This window comes from Ammodytes marinus, assembly GCF_949987685.1.
Source record: "Ammodytes marinus genome assembly, chromosome: 7".
Classification (NCBI taxonomy): domain Eukaryota; kingdom Metazoa; phylum Chordata; class Actinopteri; order Uranoscopiformes; family Ammodytidae; genus Ammodytes; species Ammodytes marinus.
The window spans coordinates 25,737,871-25,755,867 of NC_137211.1; the positions used below are offsets into that span (position 1 = coordinate 25,737,871).

The window sequence follows — 17,997 nt, forward strand, 5'->3', positions numbered from 1 at the left end:
TTGCATGTGAGCGAGTCATCTAATCGGGGCTTTAAAGCATCGACAGTACATAAGCCAATTCCTTTTGTAAAGCAGCTCAGAGAGGAGCAGCTCAGCAAGTCAAGGTCAAGGTTGTCTTGCTCCTTCTTAAGAGGGACCTTCAGTGGTCAGCGTAATCACCAACCCATTTGCATCTAGTGCCTCATTTTCTCCCCACTCTGGCAATCACTGTCTTCTTGCTGCAGACAACTAAAAAGTTTTGATAATTCAGACATAATATTTAAGGGGTTATAGGCTTAAAACACAATTCCAAAAAAGGGTATTTTCATATAATATGTCTGCATACAATGGCAAAAACAATGAGCATTATGAATATTTTAAATAGATACATTCCTTCTGTCACTTTATCAACTTTTGTCAGAGAAGTTTTTCTCTTCACGTTTATGGGAACGGTTCCCAACTTTTTAAGCTCAATATAAATACAATAACATTAATATTTATTTGTATTGAACAGTTTGTCATTTGTCATTTTCAAGCAATTAATCACAAACATTATTATTTGATTCAGGTATTTTACAGTAAGTCTCCTCATATATTTATCTTATGAGCCCTTGGATTCACCTTAGGAAACCTTGGAGAACCATCTGATAAATGTGAACCACTGCTACACTGTTTTTCTATTTCAGCCTGTATAAATAAAGAAGAAGAGCCTTGAAATAATGTTGACTAAACATACTTTTAGCAACACATCGTATTTGTTGTTGGTGTAGCCTTTTTGATGGCCCAGGCAGCAGCTTAACGTGATGTGTTTGCTTTGTTGCTTGCTAAGATGAGGTATACCGTATAGCCAAGGATGACTGTGTGGCTCTTGGTTGGGTGCCTGATGGCTGGGTGGCGCGGTTAGCTGTTGATGCTAGCGCGTGATATTAAGTAAATACAACTTGTTATGGAGGGCTGTGTTAAGCGTGTGAGAAGGTAGGTTGGTGGTTGCGGGATGCCGGAACACACTGTTGAGTCCAGTGAGCAACATTTTACTTCCCTTAAAGCTCCCATATTATACACTTTTCGGTTCTATTATACACCATATTATATGGTCTTAGTGGTCCCTAATACGTTTTTCTTTAATTGTTTGCTGAAAAAAACTTTCAGATAATTTATTGTACTATTCTGATGTTCAGCTAATCTCACAATGGCCTATTTTTTTAAAAGAGCTGCAGCTCCCCTCGTAAATATACAATCTTTGAGCTCCCCCCGCCCCCTGTCCGGAAGCGAAGCCAGATACGCCTCGCCCTCTGTCTGTCAGGGCCGTGGACCAATAAGAAATAGGGGTGTGGGCTGCACAGTGGAAGCTTCTGGCTTTCCAGTTTGTGAGGTCAGAAACGAGGAGAATTCTGACTGGAGTATATTGGGGGGAGGGGTGGGGGTTTCAGAAAGGGGGAGAGTGAGAAAAGGAGAGATTGTTATTTTTTTAATATTTTGGCAGTCTCTAGGCACACCGTGGACCCATGGATATGTTAGAACACATTTAAAAAGTGCATTTAGCATAATATGTGACCTTTAATGGATAAACTGGAAAGTTTCCCAAAAAAACAGCACTCCACGCCTTACCCAGTTGCTAGTTTCAGTCTTTTGTACTTGAATCATACTGGAGTTAAAGGACATTCTGACTTGTCTATTCCACTAGAGCAGAAACAGTGTTGAGTCACAGAGGCAATGAGTGAGTATCTGTTGTTATAAGGCTAATGATAAACACACCAGAGTAAACAGAAGAGTGACTGTGAGGAGAGAAGCTTAATGTGCACACACACACACACACACACACACACACACACACACACACACACACACACACACACACACACACACACACACACACACACACACACACACACACACACACACACACACACACACACACACACACACACACACACACACACACACACACACACACACGCGTAACCTGACCTGCCGTCTGGGTCTTGGGCCCTGGCTGGCGGCTAGAGGACACAATAAGCCATGTGTGTTGTGAGGGAGTCAGGTTTGTCTCCCTGCAGTGTGTGTGTCTTTCAGTCTCCTGTCTATGGGATTCCTCTTGGCTAATGCAACCAACAGATGCAGAATTTTTTTCTTCTCCAGCTGTGTCTTTCCGATTTTCCATCACTCTCTTACTCACAACGCTCTCATTGGCCACTGAAGATTTAAAATGTGAGTCAGACCTCCCCCTTGGATTCTAGAAAGTCTTGTTTACGCCTCCTCTAGTATTCTCTCTTGGAGTTCTCTCTCTTTTGGTGCATTTCTCCAACCGACTCATCCTCCCACTGTGATTGGCCGATTTGAATTTTTAAAAAGTGGCCAATGCCCCTTTTTTGTCTTCCGCCTTCTAGACTCAACACACACACACACACACACACACACACACACACACACACACACACACACACACACGCACACACACGCACACACGCACACGCACACGCACGCACGCACTCGCACACACACACACACACACACACACACACACACGTTTGTACAGCTATACTTGTGAGGACACTCATTGACATAATGAATTCTCTAGCCCCCTTACTCTACCCCAAACCATCAGAAATAAATGCCTAACCCCAACCCTTAAACTAACAACCTAAGCCCAATTCTATCCTGAACCTTTAGATCTACTCAAAACCCTCAAAAAGCTCCTTTAAAGACCAGTCCCAATGTGAAGACCGGACAAGATATCCTCTTGGAGATATATCATTTCATCACTGTTATGGTCTAAATATTTCAATTGGTTCTCACAAAAAATTTTGTAAAAATTCACACACACACACACACACACACACACACACACACACACACACACACACACACACACACACACACACACACACACACACACACACACACACACACACACACACACACACACACACACACACACACACACACACACACACACACACACACACACACACACACACTTTCACAGACACAGGATGTACACTCTTTTTCCTTCCATCCTTCCTTCCCAAACAACCAGATGGTGAGACGGTGGCTGAGAGACAGACAGCGACAGCCGGCGGAAAAAAGCCATTGGAGAATGACATCACAGTCTCACTCTCACACTGTCTCTCTCTCTCTCTCTCTCTTTGAGGGTATAATGGATTCATTGTATCCTCCGTCATGTGTGAAATGTTGGAGGAACGCTGCAAATTTTCTATCGGCAGATCCAGGGTCAGCGTGACAAGAAACACACACACACACACTCACACACACACAGAGGCTCTACTCCTGCCTGCACTCAGTGTTTGTGTATATCTGGCTTTTATCAGGGATTCCTGAAGCGATTGGGATGACTGGTGTATGTGCATTCGGCCAAGGACGCTGGTAAAAGACTGTGTTGTCTATAGGCCCAGTGTACATTTATTGTATATACTATATGTGTTTGTGTGCATGTGAACTTGGTCATAGCGAAGGTTTCTTAAGTGACCGTGTTCTGTGTGTTAATGTGCGTGTGTGTGAGGTCAATTGAGCGTCTTAATGCAGCGTTCAGTGTGACGATTAGTCTGTATTTTTAAACGGGGGGGGAAATTCCTTGAACAAATTAGAGGAAGACCGAGCTCCCCATGGCCTCAGGGCTTCAGCAGCGGACATACAATGGGTCATATGAACTTTCCCCATACATAAAAACAAGCAATGACAAATCAAAATGTGTGTGTAAAAACAATAAGTCTATGTTTATGTATTTACATATCATGCTATCGTGTCTGAGAAGAAACAAATTCTAGTTGTTTAGAAAGAAAGGTTCAGTATGAATTTCTATACATGTCAGACATTTTTTTTGTTTTGGAGTAGAGACCATTAGAGATGGCTATCGAAAACCTAAAAATAAAAAAATAAACTTCATGGCTGCTTGGTACCAAAAATATCAATAAGCTCCATACTCCTATGATATTTATGCAGTGTTAATTCATTTTAATGTAAGAGCATTTTCAAATTCGGCACAGTCTCCTACTGATGAAGAAGCTGTGATTGGGTTTGACGTTGTGTTACTTCTGCGCTCTCTCTCTCCAGTCATGTGCAGCCTGTTTCACAGCTTTAGCAAACAGGCAGAAATTGAACTCGTTATTTCTGCCAAAAAATGACCATAAAATAACTGATGAATCTTTTCACCTCATGTCCTTATTCTTTTGCACCGAATTATGGAGAGTTGTATCAATAAAAATGTTGATATATTTCGGTATAGATAAGCAGTATCAGTATTGATTTTTCTAGCAATAAAATCCTAACCAGGCCCATCAGTGGAGACTATTCACTTTATTATTATAATTAACTCAAAGCCTCGCTGTTCTTTCAGATATCTCACTTTCTCAATGTTCTATCTTCTCCTGTATCTATTACAAGAACACATCCAGTCTCAAGTTCTGACCCCATGTGTACCTCTCCCACACAGAGCCCCATGCAGCCGTTTCATTCACTCTCTGTCAAGCCTTCAAACTGGGGCTTACCTTGACGTCTTGCTCCAGGGTTCGGATCAGTTCCCCGTCCACCTGCCCCGTCTGGGCCACGCGAAGAGAGCGCCGCTCTGCCTTCCTCAGCCGGTACTGCAGGATGCGGCAGGTCTTGTTGGCCTAGGGGAACACAAGCGGTGTGTGAGTACAGTAGAAGATGTATTATGTGTCATGATGTCTAAGCTATCCTTGTAACTCAAACTTCACTGAAACCAGTGGCTTCAAGGGACATTGGCCATGCATCAGCCAAAATACAAGAGAAAAGGGGCAGTACACAAGCACATTCAATCTGAAACTTTCTTAAAGGTCAACTTGTGCGCAAAATGCGCTTTCATGGTTTTCGAACATTGATATGGGGCCCAGGTGTAGACACTTCCAAAGTATGAGAAAAAAACACTATCCCATTTTTATTTCTCCCCCTTCACATTTCTGAAAACCTATGTTCAAAAACCCCAGTCTGATTTCTCTCCACTTATGATGTAATAAGGGAAGACAACCTAACTTAGCATTACCTCCACCTGTGATAAGCATATCCCCTTGGTGCCCCTGATACTAACTGGTAGTTTGAGTCAAACCAGCGGTTACATTCAGGTCCAATCAGAGCAGACTGGGCTTTTTGGAGGGCGGGGCATAAAGAGACCGCCTCAAAGATTGAGCGTTTCAGACAAAGGCTGAAAAGAAGAGATTCAGCAATGGCACTGTGAGAAATATTAATTTTTTTGTCGGCACTATACCATGAAAACAAGTTCTAATAGATTCCCCAAACCACAATTTTGAAACTGAAAATGAGCATTTTATGTCTCATTTAAACTGTGATTTTGAATGTGCACGATGCACCTGGCTCTGTGTTGCACTTCTTGCTCAAAGGTGACATTCTAATTATGGACTGATTACCAACCGTCTCCCTACATTTCACAGCCTCTGCCCGTTTCATTAAAAAGGTAACATTCCAGAGAAAAAATATAGATTCAATGAGTGTGCTTCTTTTTTGTTTGTTTTTGTGCGTTCCCTTACCTGCTCTAGCTGCTGCCGTAGGTCCTGTAGCTGGTAGACATCGTCCTCCATGTACATGTCTCTCATCTCCAGCATCTCAGACCTCAGCTCCTCCATCTCATCCTGGGGTCACAGTGAAGAACACACAAGGTTAAGTGCATCTCATAACATTTGATTTTTTTACAGGAGTTTTTTTTACGAGCTTGGTTTAACCTGTATAGGCAACGAGGAGCTGTTATGTACTGAAGAGACATCTTAACTGACTGTAACTCAAAGTGATGACAGCGTGATGTCCTCATGTACTGTGGTGGTGGTGGGTCGTAAAGGGAATTCTTTAATGTTTGAACAGGAGTTCCCTATATAGCTTTAAGCATCGTTGTCGTAAAATGCGTGGACAATCACCGTCTTCATCAAAGAATCATCCTCCATTAACCTTGTTATACGACCCTAACCCAGGCCCATCAATCAATGCTCAATGTCGTTAACACAAACGCGTCTTCTTCGACTCATTATCAGAATGGCCATTATGACAATTAGTGTCCCCTCAGAAATGAACTGCTATGTAGTCTAGCACAGCCATACCACACTAACAGCTAGTAGTACAACTGCTATGTAATATTCTCTCAGGCCAGATAAAGGGGGGAGAGGTGAGTAAGTCAGAAATAGAGATGTTCTAAGGAGCATAATGGCTGCCTTAGTAATGCAACTTGATACTGTATTGATTTTCCTTTCTCTCGTTCGCACAGGAGGTCACACAAAGTAGGTTAAAAGGTCAAGGAGGGGTTATTAGATTACCTTAGAAAGGGACTCTTTAACAGTACACCCTCAGGGAAATAGAGGGCAGAGAAAAAAAGGGAATTCCTACACTTTAGAAATATGAAGAAAGAAAAATCTGAAAATACTTCTTAAAAAGACATGGAACGCAATGGAAGCCACCGCTCAAAAACAAGCCGGCACAGATGCTTAGTTTATAGAAGAATCATGATCTGGCCTCTTGTATAGACTTATTAAAGATGGATTATTCATTTCCGCCTGACAGTGTGAGTTGCATCATCCCTCTGATTCATATTTTAAAGGCGCAGCTTTTGCATTAGTGTGTGTGTGTGTGTGTGTCTGCAGTGAAATGAACCACACTCCCACTAAAAGGATTGTGGGTCGCTGCTGGGATTTAAAGGGCTTGCAAGTGGGGGGTGTTACACAAGTGGGGTGTGCTTCCAAGAGTGTGCACTACGTGTGTTCGAAAATATCTGTGTGTGTGTGTATGTGTGTACGATGTGTACATGCATATTAAGCAGATGGAGTACGATTGGCTGTAGTAGTTGTAGTAGTAGCAGCGCTGTCATCATTTACTACAGTGCAGAATGTGGGTCAGCCTCTGCAGAGCCTCCGCAAGCAACTGTAGCAACAATGAGCACTTGGGATGTGTGTGTGTTTGTGTGTGTGTGTATGTGTGCATGTGTGTGTGCCTGACTGTGTGCTTGTGTGTGTGTGTGTGTGTGTGTGTGTGTGTGTGTGTGTGTGTGTGTGTGTGTGTGTGTGAGAAAGGGACTGAGGGGGTAGGTTGTGTCTTTACTGCTACTATCTACAATATAAACAATTGTGTGAGAGTATCGTAAACATGTTAACATGCTATGTAATGTATATGTGCAATTTAGCAGGCTTGCAGCAAGCTGTGTGGGGCTGCGAGTGTGTGTGTGTGTGTCCACTGTGTGTGCGTGTGTGTGTGTTATCTTGTGAAAGAGATTTGTTGATGGAGCTAAAATACACTGCAGCAAGAAGCGGTCTGTGCCATGCTGACCACTGAGCTACACACATCTGCAATACAGCGGCAAGAGAGGAGGAGGAGGAGGAGGAGGAGGAGAGATGAGGAAGAAATGGAAAGGGAAAGGAGAGAGAAATTGTTCTGTCTTCAATTGAAAAGGTGGATTAACATTTCTCTTTACAAACTGTACATTTAAGAGTAACAGAAATTGTAAATTGGGAGAATAATCTTGGAAAAAGTAAAAGTATAAAAAAAGAAAGAAAAGAGAATGACTCGACAAAGGGGAATGAAAGGGAGATAAGACAAAAGGAAGCAAAGGAAGGAAAAAAGGAGAGGAAGAACAGAGCATGGCAGAAATGTAGACGGGTATAGAGAGATAAAGCGCACAGCAGCAGAGGGGGAGACTGGAGCTGGTCCACTGACCTTCTTTCCACAGGCTAAATAAGAAGATGGGAAGAAGATGGTTCCTGTCATAATAGCAAATCACCAGCCAGTCAGGAGAATGGATCGGCCAATCAGATGAGAGATTTTTTTTTAATGAGCCAGACTGGAAGATGTTAGAAATTAGTAATCATCGCGTGCACACATCTGCTGTAATGCGGGTCCTTACTACCCGCTGTGGGACTGTGAACAACACTCTGCGATATGATAAAGCCTATGATAGATGTTTATCAAACAGGGATTGTTAATGTTCCACAACTTTAAGATTCAGAGAGTTGCTTCTATATAATACAGAAGAATACCATTGTACACTTTGCCATGTAAAGTGTATGTTCCAAGTGTTTATTGCAACGTAAGCAAAAGGTACAATTTGATCATAGGCTGTTAGGCAGGGCAGGAAAACTGTTCACCAGTGCTAAAGCAATTATATTCCATGTAAACCATTGGTAACATTGCAGGATAGCAGTAGTGAGTAGGCTAACACAGTCATCACATACAAGCATGAATCTCCACAGATGCTCCACTATTGGCATAAATTGCAGTCACAGGACAGACATTCCTAAACAATTAGGCTCTGAAAGTCATGTCTGTGTGACTCTATCAGGTTTTAGCTGTAACACCAGGCCAGCAATAGAAAACCTATTTATGTTGTCTTTCATTTCCAGGAACAGCATGCGGACCTGAATGCTAATTGAATTCAGCGTTGAGGTTGTTGCTGTGCGAGAGCTGATCTAACAAGGTGTGTGAATGGTGTGAACTAGCAATAATAGCACCAGGGAGACCATCAATCAAAGTGTTGTTAGCACGTCACCTGACCATAATATCCAGGCAGTATGGTAAGTAAGTATGAGACCATATTTAACATAACGGAGTCCTACAGCTGTAAGTCCTTTTGATTTCATAATTACGGCCCAAATGGCAAACAGTAGCTCGTAAAGGGGTCGGCATATTAATGTGCACAATGTGAAGCCGTTGCAGGAGATAGACAGGCCGGGGCACAAAGTATATGCACCGAACGAGTGGCGTTTTCCATCCCAGGATTACTGAGCAGGTGTTCCTCACAGCTGCAGCAACAACAACAGACACAGGACCACACTCAGTCACACTTCACTGCCCTGGCCTCCCATGAGGCTTTGGGGTGGTCCAATACGGTAGCTATGTCACATATGCTGTCCTATATACTGTATATACATATTCAGGCACCAGACACACACACTTTGCATACATACTTTTAGTAGTTGGGCAACATTCTGCCCAACTATTAAATCAAATAATCTTAGCTAAATAGGGCTACATAGCAGCATTTTATAATATTGTGAAATATATCATGGTGATCAATATTATTTGTTCATTTTCAAAACAGTCTTAATTCGATTATGTTTTACGTCTGAGGCAAAATAGTTAAAGGTGGAGTGTGCAATTCTGGGGAACGCTTGTTGTCAAAATCACTTTTTTGTCAATCAGTGAATATCTCCTCATGATCTGTCTGTACAGTGTCTGTGTGCGTTGAAAAGAATCTGGTGTTAATACACAGCCTAGGCTCTGTAAACTGGTATGTTAACAAAGGGCCACACAATAGTTTGCAACTACATTTTTTTTTTCTGTGCACAGTGACACAGTATGATGGGATAGCATATTGTGAGGAGATATTCACAGATTTTGACAACAAGCGTTCTCCAGAATCACTGAATCCACCTTAATGTTTCATCACCACCATAGTGATCAATAAAACGCCTGTTAGCTTGTGTGAAGCCAGCCACAGACAGACTAGAGAGGTCCACCAAGGATCTACATTCTCCAACACACTGTCTCAACGGACAAAGGTGGTCCTCCTGTCCAGACAGGTGCTCTTGATCAATCGCCTCCTCAATCAATCTTTGACAATTATTGGCTTGTCTGGTTCCTACCAGTTAGTGCTTAGGGGAGATGCTAATGTCATCGACCCGGCCCCCTGATCAATCACTCTCCAGGCTGGATGGATCTGCGGGACTGCTGGGTCCACGTATATTACATTTCAAACACCAGCAGAGTGGGAGCTGAGGAATGCCTTTAGTGCCAAAATCTGATGACTATTAGCCCACCATGTACCCATGATGATGCAGTGCTGAACTGGTTAGAATTTCAGTACAGCCGATAGTCAAATTTCCATTATTTTTATTCAAAGACATTGGGTATACCCTTACCCACCAAATACAAAAACATGGAGTTGAGAATGTGTGCTTCTCTGAGTGTTTACAGTTGTATGGATGGATACGACTTAAGAAACAGCCTCTTGGGATAATTAGTCTTCTGTGTTAAACCAATGCTAATTGCATAGCTTGGTCAATAATCAGCAAGGCAGCATGATGCAGATTTCCCTGTGGGCTTTAGGAACAACAACACCCTCCCCCCCAAGCATGGTGAGTTAAATTACATCCTCACCTCCAGTCATGTGAGCTAAACACAGCTGACAACAGACATGATCTGGCCAAACTACTGCTATACACCTACACATTGTATGAACTCTTTGCACTATAGTCACATCAAAGGTACCAGTCTGAGGCTATAAACAGGCTGCATGTTTTTGCTCAGCTGCTACTGAGGGTGCAGCAGACTCTTTATCATAACACCATCATGCTTGTAGTGACTGAGGCTTGGACAGCATCCAAAGGCAGCTGTAGTGTACTGTGTACACACTGGGAAACCAGACAGGGGGAACTGAAAACAAACACCATAGACTTTATGATTTAAACACCAGGATTTTGACAAGAGAGAGACTTTCTTTTTGCATCTTCGTCCAATGTAAAATGACAACAAGCAAAGATAATAGAACTGATAAGAGAAACTGTTTTGTTTACGCTTTCATAAAAAAAAAAAAACTTTCCCATGGGATCCCTGATGCAGAATACGGTCTGTTAAATGATCAAACCACCTTTAAAATCCACTGATAATGGACAGGCTGTATGACTTACTTTGAGGTAATCATTCTCAGACCTCAGCTCCTCTATCTCCCGGACAAACTCCTCCTGCATGCCGTCCATGAACTCCTCAGTGAGGTCTGAGAAAGCCAGTGATGTGCTGGCGGGCACCCTGCTGTCAAACGAGATGATCGAGCGCTCGTCGCCGGGGGACACGCTCCCTTCCCCGGTCTCGGCGCCCAGCGACAGACGGTCCCTGTAGTCCGCGGAGGAGGAGGAGCCGGGGGTCCTGGCGGCATGTTGTTGTCCAGCGCCTCCATCCCTGGCCGCCGCCGCCGCCTGCTTGTTATTGTCTCCCTCCGGCCCACCGCCACGGCTGCTCCTCGACTCCGTATCGCTGCTCACCGCGTCCGTGGAGAGCTTGTTTTCCTCGGAGGCGCAGTCCGAAAGCGAAGAGCTGCTGTCGGTAGGAGAAAGCTTCCCGGTGGCGCAGCCTGAATCCTTGGATAAATCGTCGGATAAATCTATGCTGGCGTCCGATACCTTCCTCTTCCCTGCGGTGCTCTTGGACGCTTTGGCCGCGTGCGTTTTGGCAGAGGAGGAGGACTTGCCCGCCGGTTTGCCACCACCACCTCCACTGCTCTTCTCCGCTTTGCCGTCCTTCCCGGGGAGACTTCCCACGGGGCTGCGCCTGGAGACGCGGCTCCCCAGGTGGATGGATCCCGGCTTGACGCTGAGTGCGGGAGTCGCGATCCCGCCGCGGATCTTGGTGAGCGACCAGCCGGCTACGTCCTTGGGTCTGGCCGGAGACGGAGCGCGGTTTATCTTCTTCTTGACTCCCGGCGGCGGAGGGGGCTGAGCGGCTTGCTGCTGGGTCTGCTGCCCGCTGTCCGAGCCCTCCGCTCCGCCACCGCTCTCCATCTTCTGCCGGAGATGGACTCTCCGTTCCTTGGGCGAGGCGAAGAAGAGGTGCGCAGCCGGGGAGTTCTGGACATCAACCTCCTTTGTTTTTGTCATTCATTCCGTTTAGGCAAAACACAAGGAAAAAACAGAAATGAAAAAGCTCCTTGTTTTGGGGGGGAGAAGTTGCGAGTGTGAATAAACAACTGCAGTGCAACACAAAAGGATCAGGCAGATCCTCTGTCCTGTTGTTGTTGAAACAGATCCTAGTGCAACAAGACGAAGAGGAAGAAGCAGGAAGCAAAGAGTCCCAAAAAAACTGCAGGAAAGCAAAATGTAATCCCGTTTTCCAACTGGGGGTGTTTGTAGTCGGTTTGTGAATTATTCCGCTTTGTTCTGTTAGAAATCCTACCCTCCTCTCTCCAGGGTCTGTCTCGATGACATAGCCTAAATGAAGTAGCCGGTTCCTGCTCAGCTCAGAGCGGTTGTGGGTGAGAACAGAGAGGCGGTGTGTGTGTTTGGTGAGTGTGGTCCAACCTTTCTCCCCGCCCAGATAACGGGATGTAGCCCTGGAGGAGGGAGGGAGAGAGAGAGACAGTTCTGCAGCTCTCTGCCGCCTCCTTTGCATGCCTATTGGAAGGACACTAGAAGGAGGCAAAAGAGAACAACAAAAGTGTTTGGATGCTCATCAGAGATAAAGAGGATGACCCTGCTATAAGCACTGCTTTAAAAAACAATGTGTTGGCTACTTAATGAAATGGGATAGTATTTACATTCAAATACTAATACATTGGCTACACTTTACTTAAGGTCAGACTCTGCTGGAAATAACATGTTTTCAAGCACCGGTCAATTTTGAGATTTTTGTCTATTTTGCTTCCATTAAGCTATATGTCTTTTTCATAGTGGGCTATAAATAAAAGGTCAAACATGTACATTTCGGTGTTTATTTTACTGCACATTGTCTGTGAGTAAGTGAGAGGTACACTTACAATCAATACTGAATGACCAAACTCTCAGCAAGCTGCCTTTTATACACTCCCAGCCGCAGGTAATTATGTGGACTTACCCATATCCGGTGGACACACCGCACATAGAATATTATACATTTACACACAAGCAACCCAATATTTACACTAAAAACTGACAGAATAAATATGTACACAAATACAAATGTATCTCCCTACCTATCAAGTAATATTATCCAATAATCACAACAATAAACCCGGGTTGCATATTACTCTCCCCTCCTTCAGTCTCATGGTTTAATGAGACTGGGCCTAACACACCTGCTGAAGACACAACCAAAGGACTCTGTTAAACTAGGTAGGTTGAGGTTAGAGCACTGTTGGGAGACATGTTTCTGGTTTGTGTGAATGTGGGAGTCCAGAAACAGTAAAATATGTATTTCTTAAGGAAATACAGTGCAGAGAGACATACATTGTATGGTAAAATGTCTTTCCATCAGTTATCTTTCTACACAGGCAAGATGGCCAGTCCCTTTGCGCTACCTCAACAGAAGTCAAAAGAAAGACATGTTATGTTTCACTTTTTAATAAACCATTTAAACCAAGCCCCAACCTCAGCGATTTTTACCAGCATCCAATAAGGAAGTGTAGTAGACCGGAAGGGCCACTGGGGGTGGTACCAAGACTGAGCAATTTTTCTTTGACTCACTTGTTAGACAGGCCGTTTTCAAAGTCTTATTAAACCTATTTACAGCCTGGTCCACAAAACCATTCTAGTCTGTATGTGTAGGTCATTTCTCCATCACAACAATGAGGGGGGTGAATTTTTTTGGACCAAGCTAGTTTTTATTCTTTTGGAGGTTAAAATGTATTGGCGCGATCTCTTGAGTGACCGCTCTCCGCCCGTTGTCCCTCACTTTGCCTCGGAGGTATACGTCAGCTCGATGGGCGTATCTCCCTCCTGTGAGGCGGAGTAAAATTCTCACAAGATGGCGACGCGCATAAACCAGGATTATTGGATGCCGTGTGAATAACTGAGGTCAGCACGGATACTACATCCATATTATATACTATCTATGATTTAAACACACGTCAATCCTCCATTTTGGTTAACCCTTTAATTGTAGGTAATGCAACCCATGGTCTCATCAAAGTTTGCATCTGTATATTTCTCCTAAACCATTTTTAACATCCATTATCTCATCTGCATCTAGTGATTGTTGCACACATCCTCTCGGGGCCTGCACACTGTCAGCATTTATTATTTGGGGTTTAATTTTTATTTATATGGAGAGATATTTACAATTGCTGTAGGCTAAATATCATATCACAGCACGTGTCAACTGAGCTTACTTACAAGTAAAGGGCTTTTCTCACTTGTAATTCTCTTTGAAAGGCTGGTCCATTCTATTATTGAAATCAACTCAAGGGAGAAGGCACTGCTAGAAAACAAAGCCAACAAGACAATCGAAGACTGCACACTTAACAATTCGCCCCCTGGAAATCAATAGATGGGCCTAAATAAGATTAACACATAGAATAATACGCTGACCTACTGAATGAGATAATCAATCACAGTGAACATATAGGATTCATTTGCTTTGGGGAAAGCGTCCGTCTTATGGTTGATGCCTCTGTTTAACAGATTTCGTCATTGCTGCAATAAGTATGGTATCTCCAAATGTCATTAAACTGTATTGTGTCCAAAAAAACGTATTTCTTACAGTACCATTGCTTGATCTCCTTTTCAGCCTCTGTCTGAAAGGCTACAATTTAGAGACTGTCTCCTTAAGCCCCGCCTTCCAGAAATCCCACTCTGCTCTGATTGGCCCTGAATGTAACTGCCGGTTAGAACCTGGGGCATCTTGGGGTGTGACTATCACAGGTGGAGGTAGAGCTAGATTAGTTTGGCAGTGAAGCGGCGTGGCTTCTCCCCCTTATGATATCATAAGGGGAGAGAAAGCTGACTGAGGTTTCTGAACACAGGTTTTCAGAAAGGTGGAGGTGGAAAAAGTGTTTCATACATTGGGACACAGGGGACATATTCGTTTTGAAAAAAAAACAAGATAAATTGCATTTAGCAAAAGAGGTGACCATTTTAAAAGGAGCTCCAAGGTGGTAACAATTCAACATGAGGTGGATATGAATGCCAACACATAAGACATTTCACTGAAAACCTCATACTGAGATGGGAAAAGTCTGACCGTGATATAAAGGTCTGTATAATAAAGGTCTGTATACACGTTTGTGCCAAGCCATCCAGTAGATGTTGAGATACTTCAGAGGATAAGTCAACTGTTTGAGCTGCTGTCGAACATCCCCAAAGCCATTAGGGTTCCTGCTTTGTTGGAAATAGTGACATCATGAAGTATATTCCTGCCCCAAAATCTTATGTAATATACCATACATTTCTTTTACAGCATGTTCTTTTTGTGGTACACTTATGTAGGTACCAGGAAGTTTGATGGCCAAAAAGTGTCTTTCTGCACTATTTCCCACAAGGGACATCGATGTTATGTAATCTCCATCCATTAACATATGATTCCTTTCATTATTAAAGCTAAGAAGCAGAGTGGGACCTCCTCCATGTGCTCCTACCTATTCCCTATATCTAATAATAACCATATTCATGATTTCCCCTACCCATGTGCCTAGGGGTTCCTCAATGGTATGACTGCACACTTACACAATTACATCATTTCCAACTGCAATGCAACAGACTCTTTGATATTGATCGTTTGTCTGTGTCGAGGCTGTTTGTGAAACCGTGATCCATTGTCAGAATAAAAAAAAATTCATCACAGAACAGAACGAGGATGTCGATACCGTCATATCCGATACCGTCTGCGGTTGCAGAACCATGCTCTGTGAATGATTTATGAGCAGAAACTTGAGAAGAGCAAACCCAGAATTAGAGCAGTTCGAATAGATTATATACCACTCAGGCCATATGGAAAATGGACTGCATTTCATATAGCCTTCTTTTACAAGTTATGCAACTCACTCACCCATTCTAGGGATGCACCGATCCAATATTTTTTCAATTCTGACCCGTTTCAGATATCTGGGTTTTGGATATCTGTCGCTACTGTGAGATATAATTATTTAAACAAATATATTGTTGCTTTTGGTATTATATGTAAGGTTATAAAGGCTAAAGCAACACAGCAATTCTAATATAAAAGGTTTAAATATATTCCAACCCATTTATTTGAACTGCTTTGAACGGTTTCAGTACACAAGTATACCCGAAATTCAACTCCTTCACAAGGTTTTAGAAAATATTAGAAAATTAAGAATGTGTAAAGAATTAAAAATATCTATGAAAAAAAAGCCAGTTAATATAAGCTGCTGGCTGCTTTCTTAGTATGAACATAATAAATGAAGTTACAAACAACAGCATGAAAAACAGAAATAAAGGACTGTGGAATTTGGATCGGTACATGGATCGGTGGTGTCAACCCATTCACACTCGCCCACTGATGAACTACATTTGGTTGGCCGGACCATCAGGAGCAGTTTGGGGTTCAGGATCTTGCCCCAGGGACGCTTCAACATGCGTCAAACCTACCACCGACCCTGCTATCTGTGGACCATCGCCACGTCCGCTCCATCTGACAGAGCCATCTGTCAAGGACCATGTATGGAGACTCCTGATTAATACTGGACACTTTATACATTCACACACATGCAAGTAACATGATTGTAATGAGACAATAATGAGAGTAATGCAGGACTAATTAAGACAGAGATGATTATGGTAAGAAGAGACTGTATTACTGCAAGGTTTCACTGTTTCTGTCCAAGGGATTATATGGTTGTTAATGAATACAGGAGAGTATTCCACATTCAGACCTTTTTTGACACGTTCCAACCCAGCCGCATATATTCAAAAACGGTACTTTAGCTCCATCTAGATTTCATTTATATTTGAAATTTCATATAAGGTGAACTCATTTTGCACACACACTGTTGGCACAGTACATGTGTAGTCTACACCTCAATATTAAGTGCCCGTGTAGCTTAACATTTTAGGAACATCCCAGTCAAACACACATATACAACTGTAACCAGTATATCACATAGCCGTTGTCATTACAAACGTGATACAGTGTATGAGGTCCGAAAATCACTTTTGGCTCAGTTGATCAAGGAGCTATTAGCCTACTATTTGTTGCCAATGCATACCAAACTATTCATTTAGAGAAAGCAAAAACTCTTTGAAGGTGAAATCTGACGTGCTGTCAAATAAAGTGCTTTTCTCCTGTCTCTTGTGACATTTTCTAAATCCCTTGGCAGTGCTCTTACATTTTCATATGAGCAGGACGGGTGAATTTTAAATGATGCTGTGTTTAAATCATTCATGGCTAATGATCCTGCAGTGGCCGCCACAGAATTACATCAGATAGATTGTACATCTTTATTTACACAATACATGCTGAATACCTGCTAATAAAATGCTCACAATGAGCTGTTGTGTAAATGACTGATATCCAGGACATCTAAGGAGCCCTTAGCAGAATCATTGTGGTGCCCTGGTTTGCAGTGGATAGTGAAGTATTGCCACCGCAAACCGGTACCTGTATGCAATCACAACTCGTACCTTTGCATTTTAACTGTACTTAGCCTATCTCTTTTAACATAATGGGCCACAATCACTTTACTGGTTTTTACGTTTAAAACACTTTTTTTTAAAGAAGTGTAATAATTTCATTAATAAAAAAACTGTTCTGACATTCAATCATTCAGCATTTAGCCTTAAACATATTGCATTGATGGATGGACGGATGGACGGATGGATGGATGGATGCATAGATAAATGAGTCAAAAATCATCAACACCCGACACACACACACACACACACACACACACACACACACACACACACACACACACACACACACACACACACACACACACACACACACACACACACACACACACACACACACACACACACACACACACACACACACACACACACACACACACACACACACACACACACACACACACACACACACACACACACACTAGTGTCACATACCTCAGGTTTCTAGCAGTGGGGTTTGAACCCACGTCTCCAGGTGGACCATCTTCAGCTCTGAGGATTCATTTTGTTACCAGAAGGGTTGGCAGTTCATTCAAAACAGTCATTCTGTGAACTCATGGTGACCACTTTGTTCCCCTAAAGGGAGGGCCCACTCTGCTGATATCAGAAATACACAATATCACTGCACTCATTTTCTGAAGCCTCCAAACAGCTTTTTTTTCATCCATATTCAGCATTTGGTACCCTGCAACTAATTTTATGTTGACAAATCTCTTGTGGGATTATTTCTGGTTTGTTTTGATGATAATATAAACATAAGAGGATGTGCGTCCCTGAGCATTAAAGCAGCTTGGCTCAAAACCAAACCGTCAAAAATAAAAAAGTAACTGCATGGTCAGTCACCACTGTTGGATATTACGATAAGAAAATTAAACAAACAATATTTGTGAAGAAACTAAAAATGCTGAAATCCACAAAAAAGTCACAAAAGAGCAGG

General features: G+C 42.8%; 1 protein-coding gene across 1 annotated transcript in view; it reads right to left on the reverse strand.

The window, feature by feature from the left end:
- mtcl2 (microtubule crosslinking factor 2) overlaps positions 1 to 11,701 on the reverse strand; it is a 106,688-nt gene extending 94,987 nt beyond the window's left edge. The window contains exons 1-3 of the mRNA XM_080030765.1: positions 10,635 to 11,701; positions 5,502 to 5,603; positions 4,485 to 4,607 (exon numbers count right to left, since the gene is read on the reverse strand). Of these exons, the coding sequence (XP_079886891.1) occupies positions 4,485 to 4,607; positions 5,502 to 5,603; positions 10,635 to 11,597 (1,188 nt within the window). The 5' untranslated portion in view covers positions 11,598 to 11,701. The remainder of the gene's footprint in view (positions 1 to 4,484; positions 4,608 to 5,501; positions 5,604 to 10,634) is intronic.
- Between the last annotated feature and the right edge of the window lie 6,296 nt (positions 11,702 to 17,997).